The 15,053-nt window shown below is 36.7% G+C and overlaps 1 protein-coding gene across 1 annotated transcript in view; it reads left to right on the forward strand.

Moving 5' to 3' along the window:
- The window catches only part of PDE3A (phosphodiesterase 3A), a 312,046-nt gene extending 299,238 nt beyond the window's left edge, over window positions 1-12,808 (forward strand). Inside the window, exon 16 of the mRNA XM_043563131.1 lies at window positions 8,728-12,808. Within this exon, the coding sequence (XP_043419066.1) occupies window positions 8,728-8,969 (242 nt within the window). The 3' untranslated portion in view covers window positions 8,970-12,808. The remainder of the gene's footprint in view (window positions 1-8,727) is intronic.
- Window positions 12,809-15,053: the final 2,245 nt, after the last annotated feature.

The raw sequence follows: 15,053 nt of genomic DNA on the forward strand, positions 1-15,053 counted from the left end.
GACATTAGGAACAATGAAAAGTATTCGCATCTGGTCATTGATTTGGAGCACATCATGTAGCCAACCTAATCCATTTTAACTCACCTGATGACAAAAAGGCATTAGTTTTATTCATGTCTTGAAATATGGTCTGCTACTTCTCCTGTCATAGGGAGGAGGCCCAAACATCATAATTAGGAAAACCCATAACCCTTACAGTAACATTGCACAAATAGTGTTATTATCTTCATGAAAACACAGTATGTGGTTTACCTCTGCCTTCATAAAAAAATATAGTGGTAATATTTTTTGAAGCCCTTACCCAAAATATTACCAAAGAAAGACATTCTGATCATTTATTCCCATCTTTTAGCACTGTCAGGAAAATTCATGACTCAGTTCATCTCAGCCATCTAGTAAATTCAGTCTGACATGGGTTTGACCCATTTTGCCCTCTATAAGTACTCTGTTGTAGGCTTGCAAAATAGAGATACAGAGATCTTCATGAACTATAAACTAATGAGGCAGGGTTTCACAAATTTGCTCTAGATTAAATTTTTGCTTCAGTTCTGTCTTATATTTTAACTTTGATACAGAATGAGGTGAAAATCAAAAGTTGTTTTCCTTCAATATTCTATTATCAAAGAAATTATATTTTATTTCTCTGGTGCTTATAAAAAGATTTCCATTAGCAATTTTGTGCTAATCTTGAGATTCAGAGGTTGGAGACAAGACTTGGGATTCATGGCTTATGTTTTCATTTCTTCATTTAATAAACATGTAGTGGTTGTTTTGTTTTGTTTTGTTTTGTTTTGTTTAACTTCAAAGAGCCAGGAGGTAGTTTGCTGTTGAAGGACAGGACAGGTTTTTTTGTTTGTTTGTTTTTTGTTTTTGTTTTTCTTTTCCCACTGAGTGACATTGGAAAGTGTTGTCGGCTTAGCCTCTTGGAAAAGCTTTGTTCCCATGGGCTCTTACGGATTGCTATTTGAACTCAAACACATTGAAAACACACACACATAATACCGGCATCAAGAATTGAAGAACACAGGCCAGGAGATTAAACAGGCTCAACTTGTCAGCATTGGCTTTAGCAGCAAATGAGACAACCAGATATTCAATTACTTTTCGTTCTGTAGGGTTAAGTTGCCGTACTGACTTCCAGATTCTGATGTGTTACTCTCCAAGCCCAGATTTCCTCATTTCTAACTCGACTGCTGTAGAATCCGAGTAATTTTAGTTTCATAATCAGATTGACTGAGACGGTTAACTTGATTGAGCCTGAAAGTTAGGTTTCAGAAAAAATTAAGATTAAATATGCACTGATAATTTCAGCAATTTGCAAAACTTGGAGATCTCCCAGGAAACACAGAATTAAATGTTTCAATATGGTATCCTAGGGAAAGAAGGCTTTTTCCCAACCTCATAATTAAATCTGAAAGATTCCTACAGTGAACTAAGAGGTTTCTAATGAAGTACTAAGCTGCATTTAGAATTTCAGCAATGAAAGGCTCTTTGTTCTCATTTCAAAAGGTTCCAGTGCTGAACAATTTGGCTCCCAATACAGGCATGTTTTAGACCACCTGCAGACTCTAATCTACGCAAATTTATTTGGTACAAACTTTCTTCTACGTCACCTTATTCAGTTCAAATCCAGAGAGGTTTATTGCTAACATTTAACAGCATTAATAAGAGAACAGCTGTTCTCATGGGAGCTGTCCTGAAAGGAAAAGGAGAAAAATCAAGCTTTTGTTACCTTCATCCCTTTGAATACACTGCCATGAATGTGTATAACTTTCAGATGGAATAATCACCTTGGGCAGTAATGTTTTCCTATAACCGTGATTCAAATCTGTCCTTTGGCCAGTGCTCATTGGTAACTCTCTTGATTCAAAGGATTAGGTTCAAAAGTATATTGACATTGAAAAATTCCTAAACAGAAGCCGATTTGACTTAACTATAATAAAAACAAAGTAGACACAGACAAGTAGATGACTTTGGTAGAAGAATAATTTTATAAATTTGCTTTTAAAACTCTAATGTGGTAGTAATATATTTTATTGATTTTTATAGAAATAATTCAGATTTCTTTAAATTTTAGTGTATATGTATACACACACACACACACACATGCATACACATATACACATAGAGTCTTTGTTAAGAAACGTTCAGTTGAAGAAATTGATGTCATGCTCCACAGACCCGTAACCCTGCCTGGTATGCTGCCAACACCTTCACCTAGAGTATTTAATTCTCAAAATTTACGTCTCACCTCAGGTGTCCTGTTCTTTGAAAAAAAAAAATCTTACCTATCCCCTCACAGGCTGAGTCTCTTGTGTTGCCATGGTTTTAATGTACCAGAGAGAGATTGCAATATACACTTTGTTAAAAATGTCAAGGAATGCTTTATTCAACATTGTTGCGATAAGGGAGAGAAATTAAACTCAACTCCATTGAAACTAAGGCAGGAGAATTTTTAAGCAATAGCATGAGCTATGAAAAAGTACTATAGGACCTTAGAGGGAAGTTGGCCCATGTGATTGAGCCATTTGTGTTTGCTAATTGGTACGTATTGAAGTTAGGCACCTTCCCTCCCATGAAGACTGAAAGGTAGGGCCCCTGTTTTTCTTGATTTCATTTCAAAAGAATTAATGCCCATGTACTTGAGGAAGGAGTTCCTGGGTTGTAAAACTGGCTAGAAACTGGGAGAAGTTTTATCTGTATTACAAAAGAGCAGAGAAAGTATCTGCACTTTCAAGTTTTATAAAGTAAATGCTATAATAAAAGGCAGGCCAGAGATACAATCTGGAAGAAACTGGTCTAGAATTTAGTCCAGCTAAGGGGAGCATCAAGACCATCTTAGTCACATGCATATGTCTGTCATAAAACATAGCATGTGTATTTTATTTTCTGGTCTTCTTTGCTCTCTCTCTCCTATAAACAGTAAACTCCTTTAAGGCAAGCTCTTGGACTAATTGGTATTTGTGTATGTAGCATCCAGAAATTTCTTGTCAATTCATAGATGGTCAATATAAATTTGATTGATGGGTTCATCTCATAAATAAAATAATGAAAACAGTAAATCGTTTTTTAAATTCTTGCTTATGACTCAGCCTATATCCATTCACCCTGGCATTTATTCAATTTAATAATTTTGTTATGTGTCTATATGGTTCAAAATTAATTCAAGATAGCATGTCCCTTTTTTTTTGGCATCTGTTTCTTTTTATTCTTTTTTTTTTAATTTATATCCAAATTAGCATATACTGCAACAATGATTTCAGGAGTAGATTCCATAGTGTCTCTTACCTATTTACCCCATCCCCCCTCCCACAACCCCTCCAGCAACCCTCAGTTCTCCATATTTATGAGTCTCTTCTGTTTTGTCCCCCTCCCTGTTTTTATATTATTTTTGTTTCCCTTCCCTTATGTTCATCTGTTTTGTCTCTTAAAGTCCTCATATGAGTGAAGTCATATAATTTTTGTCTTTCTCTGACTAATTTCACTTAGCGTAATACCCTCCAGTTCCATCCACATAGTTGCAAATGGTAAGATTTCATTCTTTTTGATTGCCGAGTAATACTCCATTGTGTATATGTATATATACCACCTCTTCTTTATCCATTCATCCATCGATGGACATTTGGGCTCTTTCCATACTTTGGCTGTTGTTGATAGTGCCGCTATAAACGTGGGGGTGCATGTGTCCCTTTGAAACAGCACACCTGTATCCCGTAGATAAATGCCTAGTAGTGCAATTGGTGGGTCATAGGGAATTTCTATTTTTAGCTTTTTGAGGAACCTCCATACTGTTTTCCAGAGTGGCTGCACCAGCTTGCATTCCCACCAACAATACAAGAGATCCTCTTTCTCTGCATCCTCGCCAACATCTGTTGTTGACTGAGTTGTTCATGTTACCCATTCTGACAGGTGTCAGGTGGTATCTCATTGTGGTTTTGATTTGTATTTCCCTGATGATGAATGATGTGGAGCATTTTTTCATGTGTTGATTAGCCATCTGTATATCTTCCTTGGAGAAGTGTCTATTCATGTCTTTTGCCCATTTCTTCACTGGGTTATTTGTTTTTTGGGTGTTGAGTTTGATAAGTTCTTTATAGATTTTGGATACTAACCCTTTATCTCATATGTCATTTGCAAATATCTTCTCCCTTGCTGTCAGTTGCCTTTTAGTTTTACTGATTGTTTCCTTTGCTGTGCAGAAGGTTTTTATTTTGATGAGGTCCCAGTAGTTCATTTTTGCTTTTGTTTCCCTTGCCTCTGGAAATGTGTTGAGTAAGAACTTGCTACACGTAAGATCAAAGAGGTGTTTGCCTGCTTTCTCTTCAAGGATTTTGATGGCTTCCTGTCTTACATTGAGGTCTTTCATCCATTTTGAGTTTATTTTTGTGTATGGTGTAAGAAAGTGGTCCAGGCTCATTTTTCTGCATGTTGCTGTCCAGTTTTCCCAGCACCTCTTGCTGAAGAGACTGTCTTTATTCCATTGGATATTCTTTCCTGCTTTGTCAAAGATCAGTTGGCCATATGGATCAGTGGGTCCATTTCTGGGTTCTCTATTCTGTTCCATTGATCTGAGTGTTCTTGTGCCAGTACCATACTATCCTGATGATTACAGCTTTGTAGTATAGCTTGAAGTCTAGGATTGTGATGCCTCCTGCTTTGGTTTTCTCTTTCAAGATCGCTTTGGCTATTCGGGGTCTTTTGTGGTTCCATACAAATTTTAGGATTATTTGTTCTAGCTCTGTAAAGAATGCTAGTGTAACTTTGATAGGGATTGCATTGAATATGTAGATTGCTTTGGGTAGTATTGACATTTTAACAATATTTGTTCTTCCTATCCAGGAGCATGGAATCTTTTTCCATTTTTGTGTGTCTTCTTCCATTTCTTTCGTAAGCTTTCTAAACTTTTCAGCATATAGATTTTTCACCTCTTTGTTTAGATTTATTCCTGGGTATTTTATGGTTTTTAGTGCAACTGTAAATGGGATCGATTCTTTGATTTCTCTTTCTGTTGCTTCATTGTTGGTGAATAGGAATGCAACTGATTTCTGTGTGTTGATTTTATATCCTGCAACTTTGCTGAATTCATGAATCAGTTCTAGCAGTTTTTTGGTGGAGTCTTTTGGGTTTTCCATACAGATTATCACGTCATCTGAGAAGAGTGAAAGTTTGACCTCCTCCTGGCTGATTTGGATGCCTTTTATTTCTTTCTGTCAGTTTTTCCCTTTTGAGAATGATATTAGTGTTGGGTCGTTCATATATGGCTTTTATGATCTGGGGGTATGCTCTTTCTATCCCTGCTTTCTTGAGGGTTTTTATCAAGAAAGGATGCTGTATTTTGTCAAATGCTTTCTCTGCATCTATTGAGAGGATCATATGGTTCTTGTCCTTTCTTTTATTAATGTGATGAATCATGCTAATTGTTTTGCAGATATTGAACCAACCCTGCATCCCAGGTATAAATCCCGTTTGGTCGTGGTGAATAATTTTTTTAACGTATTGTTGGAGCTGGTTGGCTAATATCTTGTTGAGGATTTTTGTATCCATGTTCATCAGGGAAATTGGTCTGTAGTTCTCCTTTTTAGTGGGGTCTCTGTCTGGTTTTGGAATCAAGGTAATGCTGGCTTCATAGAAAGAGCTTGGAAGTTTTCCTTCCATTTCTATTTTTTGGAATAGTTTCAAGAGAATAGGTGTTAACTCTTCCTTACATGTTTGGTAGAATTCCCCTGGAAATCCATCTGGCCCTAGGCTCTTGTTTTTTGGCAGATTTTTGATTACTAATTCAGTTTCCTTACTGGTTATCAGCGTCCTTTTTTTTTTAACTGTATTTTGAAATTGATCTTACCCTGTAAAATAAAAGAATTTTTGTGGTATATTATAATAAAACTGTTGACAGAATCACTAGTACTTCCATAAAAATTTTGGTGGATGGCCTCCAAAAGATCTACTTCCTTTGGCATATCTCATAGCTAATGTATTTTTTCCTATTCTTACTATTTTTTTCTTCTTTTTTCCTCTCAGATTGTACATTGTAAATCATTACTACTTCATTAGGTAAACCCAAATATCCCTGCTGATATTCCTGGTAACTTGTACTGTTAACTCTTTAATGTAGTCCCCATTAGATCATAATTTCCTGTGGACCGCTTTTTCATATCATTGTCATTTTTATCACTTATCACCACTTCATCATTTACTTGGACCTGTGGAACAGAAACTAGAAAGAACATGATTCATCTAGTAAACTCTTACTAAAGTCTGGAGCTTTGTATACAATATACACACAAAAGGAGGGACCTGGCTTCTCTGCATTGGAAAGTTCATAGTCCAATAGGGGATCTTAGCCTAATTTTTAAATTCTTGGTCTAAGTCTAAGATGGCCACTCGGATGAAGGTACTAAAAGTTATATTCTGGCCACAACCAGACCCTCTTCTAAACTCAAGTCTAGCTCTTACTTTACCTCCGCACTTGAAGGTCTCCCAGACATTTCATGTTCAGCATCTCCCTCAAATCTCCTCACCTAACATTGCCTTCTCAGTACATCTTATGACCACCTACTCAATGACTCAGACCAGACAGCTCAGGGTTGTCTTTGATTCCTTTCTCTTCTTTTTTTCCTTACATCTAATCAGTTGCCAAAGTCCTGTTGATTAAACCTCACAAATATGTCTCACATTTATCTACTTGTCTTCATTTTCATTACTTTCTTCCTAGCCCAAGCCATGGTCATCATGCCATATTCTCTTGGCTGAGTAATTTTTTTTCTCTTTCTGGCACCTTTAAAAGATTTTGTAAGACTCAGTGTGATTGTACCTACCTTTTCACTCTTGCCCACTAGAGTAAAAGCTCCATGCTGGCAGGCATTATGTCTCTCAGTGAATGACCAGAACCTACCATACTTGGTACATATTAGGTTCTTAATAAGTAGATAAAGAATTGGAAGACTAAATAGTGAATTATGGTATCAATTCAAAGGTCTTTAAAATGTCTTATGTTTCATCTGTCAAAGTTGATGATATTATAGTTCCTTAAGAGATTCTGTGAAAATTGTCCTTACTATTTCAATGTTGAACACATGAAATGTTTTGATCACCAAGACAATGTAATTTATTTACTTATCAAATGCATATTTGCTGAGCCTCATTCTGTATAAGATACGTACTTCTCTTTATAAGTCTCCCTAAAAGAAGCTGTAGTCTAGTAGAGGGGCTAAGGCCTGTAATATATGAGAGCAAGATAAGTGCCCTAAAGAATGCATGTTATTGGGGCACCTGGGTGGCTCAGCGGGTTAAGCGTCCAAGTTTTGGTTTTGGCTCAGGTCAGGATCTCACACTTTTGTGAGTTTGAGCCCCGTGTTGGGCTCTGTGCTGACAGTGCTGCAGAGCCTGCTTGGGATTCTCTCTCTGCCCTTCTCCTACTCGTGCAGTCTCTGTCTTTCTCAAAATAATAAACTTTAAAAAATTAAATAAAATAAAAATAAAAGAATGCACATCATTAAGGACATTGTTTTTGTTACAAGTGACAAGACTCCAATAAAGTGAGTATATACAAAAGGGAAAATTACTGGTTCAGGTAATTGGGATGTTGTCCAGTATTCACGCTTACTTGCACCTGCTCTTGTCTCTGAGTCACCTGCCTGACAGCTTGATCTTTCAACCTTTCTTTCTATGTGAGACTGGAAATCTAGCCAGCTCTATATTCACTTCATTTCACATAAACAGGCAGAGGAGAAAAGATCCCCGGCCCCCATTCCCTGACTGATTCCATGCTGTTGGGAAAATTTCCAGGGGAAGACGCTGATTGACCTGATTTGGGTCACACCCATTGACTAGCTGCTGCAACAGGGCTATATTGTGGGAAGGTGGGTGGGGAAGTAGAGTTTGACAACCTTTTCTAGAACTATATAATTGAAAGAAGGGATGAGAGTTTCTGATTTTGGATATGCAGTTATCAGAAAAAGATACCAAGATAATGAGAAAGGAAAAAAATGAAAACAATGTGTACTCTTGGAAGCATGAATGGAGGGAAATGAGAGTTTAGAAGAGTGAGGGGATACAGGGGGAGAGAATATTTCTTATAGAAGCAATTCAGTAAAATCTGAGTCTTAAAATAATAAATGGGCATGAACTTTTGAGGACTGAGAAGAGCATTTGAGAAGGAGGGCCAGTACCTGCTGGACAGTAGAAGAGTTCAGTGTATATATGGAAGTAGAGACAGAAGCCAGGCTGCGGAAGATGGAAGACTGCAAAAGCATGCTTTTGCCAGCTTGTGGGAGAACTTTGACAGGACTTTGAAATTAATATTTTAGTCCGTGTGAAGCAGAACAATAACGTTCAAACCATCCTAAAAGAAATCAATCTTGTAGACTTTTGTGGGTTGAATTAGCTGACAAAGTAAAGGAAGACCTAACAAGAAGTTCTTCCAGTAGTCCAGGTGAAAAATCTGGAGGATCTGACTGTATTGAGAATAATACCAAAACTTAAGCAGAACTTTTTATTGGGCATTACTGGATATTAAATCCGGTTCACAGTATGTCTCGATGTAACCATGATATATTAATGGTGGTTGCCATCTCCCTCTTATTTCCCCACTCTTGAAAGCAACATTATGATGATACACAAATCAAGTGGTATATGTATCTGTTTGGTACTTTAGCTCCTATTAATGATGTGAAAAAAAATAACCACCATGTACTCAGCACACAAATAAGTAATTTGGTGTTTTCTCAGGAAAGAAAACTTTCAAAAGGAGGAAAATCTACTGCCAAATAACTCAACACCTCCTGCAGAACCACAAGATGTGGAAGAAAGTCATTGAAGAGGAACAGCGGTTGGCGGGCATAGAGAGTCAATCCCTGGACCAGTCACCCCAACAGCATTCCTCAGAACAGATCCAGGCCATCAGGGAAGAAGAGGAAGAGAAAGGGAAGCCAAGAGGAGAGGAGATCCCAACCCTGAAGCAAAACCAGTGACGATGGGTATAATGAGCTGTGTTTCCCAACAGAGTGACTTGTCACAGACTCTTTTCAAGCCAGCACAACACTTAGACACAACACTGTAGAAATACAAGAAGATGGGCAAACAGCTATTGCATTTGGGAATTCTTCGCATTTTATGTGTTTATTTTTACAGTGAGGTACATTGTTAAAAACTCTTGCTCGGAGAAGCTTTCACATTTGCAACACCAGCTTCCAAGGATTTTTTTTAAGGAAGAAGTATATATGTGTGTGTGTATATAAGCTCGCACGTAGATACATGTAAAACATATTCACACACATACACGCACATGCACACTGAAAGCCAGGGTTACTGGCTCCACACTTTAGTAACATTCATATTAAGATATATAGTGGTCACTGTGATATAGTAAGTTATAAAGGAAAAAAAAAGGAAAACAATTCACAGAGGAAATGGGGCGGCTTAGCAGGGAAACAGTGCAGTGAATGTAAGTTACCAACTAAGGAGCTTTTGCTCTTAGTACTGACGGATGAAAGTTCCAGAGCATTATTTGAATTCTTCTACATCCTGCCGATATCGTGTGTGTGTGTGTGTGTGTGTGTGTGTGTGTGTGTGTGTGTGTGACAGAGAGAGAGGAGAGAGAGCATGCTTGTGTGTATGTATGTGCTTATGTCAACAGAGATTTTTATGGTTTTAGTCATTCATAGAATAGCTGCAGCAGATGACTCAGCACATCTGAACAAACGGAAGGCAGTTCACTCTGGAGTGTCTGAGAGGCAGCCATTCCAAATGCCTTCCTCCATTTAGCTTCAGTCCAGGGCCCTCTGAAGAGGGAGGGTATTCACAGGCTGGTGAGAGGGCCACGGGATTGGTACTATGCTAATGCACCACTTGGAGGCACTCTATCGCCGGCCTTAAACCTGGAAGACTGAGGCATTTTCCAATCTGCTTGCCTAATGAATGTATAGGAGCTGTTTGTCTGTGAGTATGTCTGTCACTCATGTAAGATCAAATCAACTATTTTTAAGGGGATGGCATTCTTTATACATAAACACCTAAGAAGGGGCTGAAGTCCGATCTTTTAATTAGGTTAGAATTCTGAAAAGTTGCCAGAGGAGACTTGGGGGAATTGCTCTTCACGGTGACCTTCCATGTCTTAAATATGCTGCAAAATGTGTGAAAAGAAAGAAAGAAAAGAAGAAAAAAAGGCAAACAGAAACCCACTATGGGACATATAGCGAGAGATGAAGGGGGAAAATTGCAACCTAGGGTGTGGTGTTTGTTGACGTAGTGAAAGCCTGATTCTGGGCAACTGTTGAAGATTGGCTTTGGGTGGTGAAGGTCCCACTGACAACAACCTTGTTGTGGTGTTCCACATGCCGTGGGGTAAGGTAGCTTCTGTCTGCAATCTGGCCCATTGTCATGTTTCTTTTGTCAGGGAAAATTATAGAGGGAATTTTGGGTACTGGGCCTATTATTGAAAGTCTTTTTTTTTTTTTTATTTGTTCATCTACACTTGTTTATGCTGTGAGCCAAACCTTATTTAAAAAGTTGATACTCACTTCCAATATTTTATTTCATATTATTATATTTGTCATGAATAGTTATCTTGATGTAAATATAAAGATTTTTTTTTGTTTCTGTAGATAGTAAACTCTTTTTTTTTAAAAAGGAAAAGGGAAACATTTTTATAAAGTTATATTTTAATCACCATTTTTATACATTGTATCTATCTCCAAGCCCAGTAAGAGAGTGATGAATCATTTGCACGGAGGTCTAAGGACAGCCACATATCTACCTATTCTAATTTAAATGATAATCAGATAGTTATTTTATGCCAATTAAAGGAAGATGCCACAAAGAATGTTTTTTTCCTAGGAACTTGGAACTTTTAGGTCACTTTGGGGTTCATGTCTCCCAAAGAGAAAGACTTGCATAACCAATACCGAATTTTTATAATTGGTATCCATTTCCTGCCAATGTTTTTTGGTTATAATTCCTCCTTCAGTACTATGTACGGAAGAACTTGTTCATCAATGAAACGATCTTAGCTTCTAAGTTAACCATGATGGTGATTTCTAATTTTTCTTTCCTCTGAAGTCATAGCAAAGAGTGTTTACATTAAAAATGCTTTTGTTTCTCATAAATGAATATTCTTCCTTTCCAAAGCAGTGATTTTACATTAACCTATGGCATTTTTCAAATAAGGCAAACATAATATCGAAAGTAAACACAATTTCAGGGCAGATTTCCCATTAAGTAGGAAAATATGAAAAAGGATCAAATAGATGCAGACTCTGTTTCAAAAATGAGAATAATTTCATATTTTTGTGTTAACACTAGGTCTTCACTATTCAGGATTTATTGAGTTGTTTTCCATTTTCTTAGTAATGCTTTTGTGTCTCATGTTTGCAAAAATTACTGTGAGTCCAATGCATTTCCCCAGTGACATTAACTGTTTTCCTTCCCTTGCAAATAAGAGGGGGAAAAATGTGCTCGTTTATCTCTTGTACCTAATTACTTAAGAAAACAAATCTTTCCCCATTCTCCCAATGTCGTATGACAAGTGTCTAAAACACAGGTGAAAGTGAGCACAAATATAGGTTGTGGAGCAAGTAGTGTGACAGCAAAACAGTCACGAGTCTATAACTGTGTATTGGCAGCTGCTGTGTCAAAGCTGGCCAGTCTGGCTGCCAGAGTAGAGGTCTTAGCAAATGACCCGGTTGTGTTTATTCTGTTTTAAAGTACCTGAAATAATGGTGGCCAAAGCACTTAGAACCTCTTCATTCCCAGATTGTGTTAATCAGTCCAGGCAGATTGATCACCTTTTTTTCTTCAAAAATCAGTTGCCAGGATATTACAGCTAAAAGTCCATTGAAATAAATAGAGATCAAGGATGACCCTTTCATACACATTCAGTACATCCCAAAGGATGACCAGGGGCATAAAAAGATCTTTTCTGCTGGCTATGTTCTCCCCCTCCTCGGTGACAGCAGTATTACTGTGTTCACTTCCAACTCCAGAGCTTATTCCCTGTGGTGCCAGTGTGTTTGTTGCAATTTGCTACATTTTTATATGAGCCTATTTATAGGTGCCATTTAGGTAAACTCAGGTCTTTCAAATGAAGGAATCTGTAGCCCATTTAGGAAAAAGGATCATTGTACAGACAGCCATAAACCCAATGGGAGGAAAACTCGGAGCTGGTGACCTTGATGCTAGGGGTTGCTCTCTGTTAAGGAAAAGACCAGGTATTACTATGAGTGTCATCACTGTCGTTTCCAGCATGCTATTATAATGTCCTTTCCAGGTATCCAACTAAGCCAACCTTTAGGATATCGTTCCCTTTAGCTTTTTTCTAAACTATAAAATTTTATTTGTCATTTCTATAAGATTTGGTTTTCTCTCAGTAGATGAAGATAGTAGCACTGTACAGGGATAGATCTATACTAGTCTTCATCTGGCAAGTGAAGGAATGTCCTCATGTTTAAGAAAATACTCATTTTCTAAAAAAAGAATACCCAATTCTATATGTTCCGTTTTGATCGACTTCCAGAACAAACCCCTAATTATTGCAATCCCAGTAAAACTAAAGAAAAGGGATTGTACGATGTGCAGACTGTTCGTATAACATGTATGTATTGTGATTTCCTCATGTCCCCTGCCTGTCTTGATTTGCGATTTCCCGACGTCCCCTGTCACGTGCCCAGAGAACTTTCTTTGAAGGTAAAAGCTGTGCAAGAGGCATGAGACTCAGGCCTATTCTTTGTTTAAATGGTGGAAAAATATAAATTATTTTCTAAGTAATAAAGATATGCAAATTATCATTGTAAATAAAGTCTAAAGTTTGAAATGACTGCTTTATATAAGTGATATTTGTGTGATGAACAATTCCTGACCAATGAGAAGTGACTGATCAAAAAATCATTTCTAGCCTACTTTGGGAGGTAATTTTGGTGCTTCGCTGTCAGTATGGGGATCTCCATTGTCCTCACCTTTTGAAATATTTCTAAAATAATAATGAAAACCACAGTAAGGATCTTACTGTCCTTTCTTCCATCCTAACCCTGAGTCCCACTTAATGCCTTTCCTGGTTTATATGCCACTTTGGAAATAAACTGTCTTTTCAAACTGGCAGAAGCCTCCAGTAAAACCAACTTTTGTAAGCTTTCATAGCCTGGGGTAAATCAAGATTCTCCTTATTCTGGGGATTCTCAGCTCCTGTGTGTGGAAAGAAAAATATCAGTAAAATTTCAAATGCTCATAGGTTACCTCCAGACCATTGATACCTAAAATATCTGTATACTTCAAAACCAAACTGAGTTTCTTTCATTCACCTTCGCTCCTAACAAGCAGCAAAATACTTTATGATCGTTGTTCTAGGTCATTCATTTCTCTTGTGATTTTTCCATGAAAGGAAACTGAATTTGCTGATACTGTTTGTCTGTTTTTCTAATCTGTTCAACAAAATTCCACCATAAGATTAGGAGACCAATTAGCCGTTTTAAGCGAGGAGCATTCCAAAATTAAATTACTCTTAGAACCTCTAATCAGGGCAAAATATGCAAGTTTTAGGTCCACCTGTATTCATATCAGTGTGTTCCTCTAGTAAATACTCAAATTCTTATTGCATATTTGATTGATTGCATATTCAGTGCATATAAGCACTGAATTAATTAAACTATAAACAATGCATTCAGCAACTTAAATTGAGGTTTGCATGGTATTTATAATGTTTAGCACTAATAATCCATGATCAGAGAAGAACAGATTTTTCAGTCTATATTACATACCATGGCAATTTGCGTATCACCTCACACATTTCATTTATTACCATGCTGCAATTTTACCTTACCTAATGGTGCTTTTACCTTACCTGAGTGATCTTTCCGTTCATACTATCACATCATTCAAACAGGTTAACAATGGTGACAAAAAATAATTAGGCATTGTCCTGCTAAATATGTTTAAAGACCCAAAACTAAACCTTAAAGCTTTATTATTTGGTGGAACTCCATGTTAACATCTGCAGATTCAAAAATACTGATCCACCGTAAATTATTTTAGTACAGTAAGACTATAAATTATATGGAATTGTATAGAGATGGAAAACAAAATTAGCTTTTGCTCTGTGCTTCAGGTTGCAAAATGAGCCCAAATTTCCTATCTAAAGGTAGCGGGCTCTTCTCCATATTCTACTCCTAAGGTTGATTACTTGAAAGGCATTGGTATTCATGGATTTCTGCTTCCCTCAACAGAAGAGAAGTCAACCCTTCTTTTGATAGATAGTGAACATGTACCTGTTCAGAAAAGTTTCCTCATTGCTTCACATCAAGAAGAGGTTCTTTAAGCATGCAAATAATCCATTAAAAAAATGCTTCAGAGAGTAATATTGTCATCGTATGTAAGTACTATCAAAAATATTTAAATTTGATATAGTTTTTGAAACAAAGCTGTTTAAAATTTTTTTGTTATTCAATTACAACGAAACTCACAAAATGACCTTCCATGGTAGAGAGACGCTAAATATATTGATAGAATTACAACTACTATTGTGTCATAAAAAACTGGAAAGAATATTTAATTATTTGTCTAATATCTCTCATGCCTCAGGGAGGAAATTGTTTTATGGCAGGTTCAAGAAATACATGAAATAGATAAAAATAAACTTAGTACCAATAATTTAATTAGATGAAATGCACAAATTATAGCCTGATTTTTTCAGACTTGTCCAGAAAAAAAAGGAATGTATTATCCAGCAATTTTTCATGGATTGGATTGTTTTAAAGTAAATGGTCTGTTAATGTAGATTATATTTTAGTAAATTATAACACTGTTAAAAAGCCAAATACATTATCTTCATTACTAAAAATAATTAAATCTTATTAATCTTGACTTTCACAGATGAAGCACTGACCAGGCAATAAACTACACCCACTACTTCATCTACCAAGACTGATCAAATGGTAGGTCGGAATTTGAAATTCATTAACAGAAACATAAATTTTTAAAAATCATGTTAAAGCTTTACTGCTTTAACTAAAATTTCAGTGTCAGTAAAAGTACCTATTTCAAATGAAACAAATTTTAGCAGGGCTTTA

Source organism: Prionailurus bengalensis, chromosome B4 (genome assembly GCF_016509475.1).
Source record: "Prionailurus bengalensis isolate Pbe53 chromosome B4, Fcat_Pben_1.1_paternal_pri, whole genome shotgun sequence".
Classification (NCBI taxonomy): domain Eukaryota; kingdom Metazoa; phylum Chordata; class Mammalia; order Carnivora; family Felidae; genus Prionailurus; species Prionailurus bengalensis.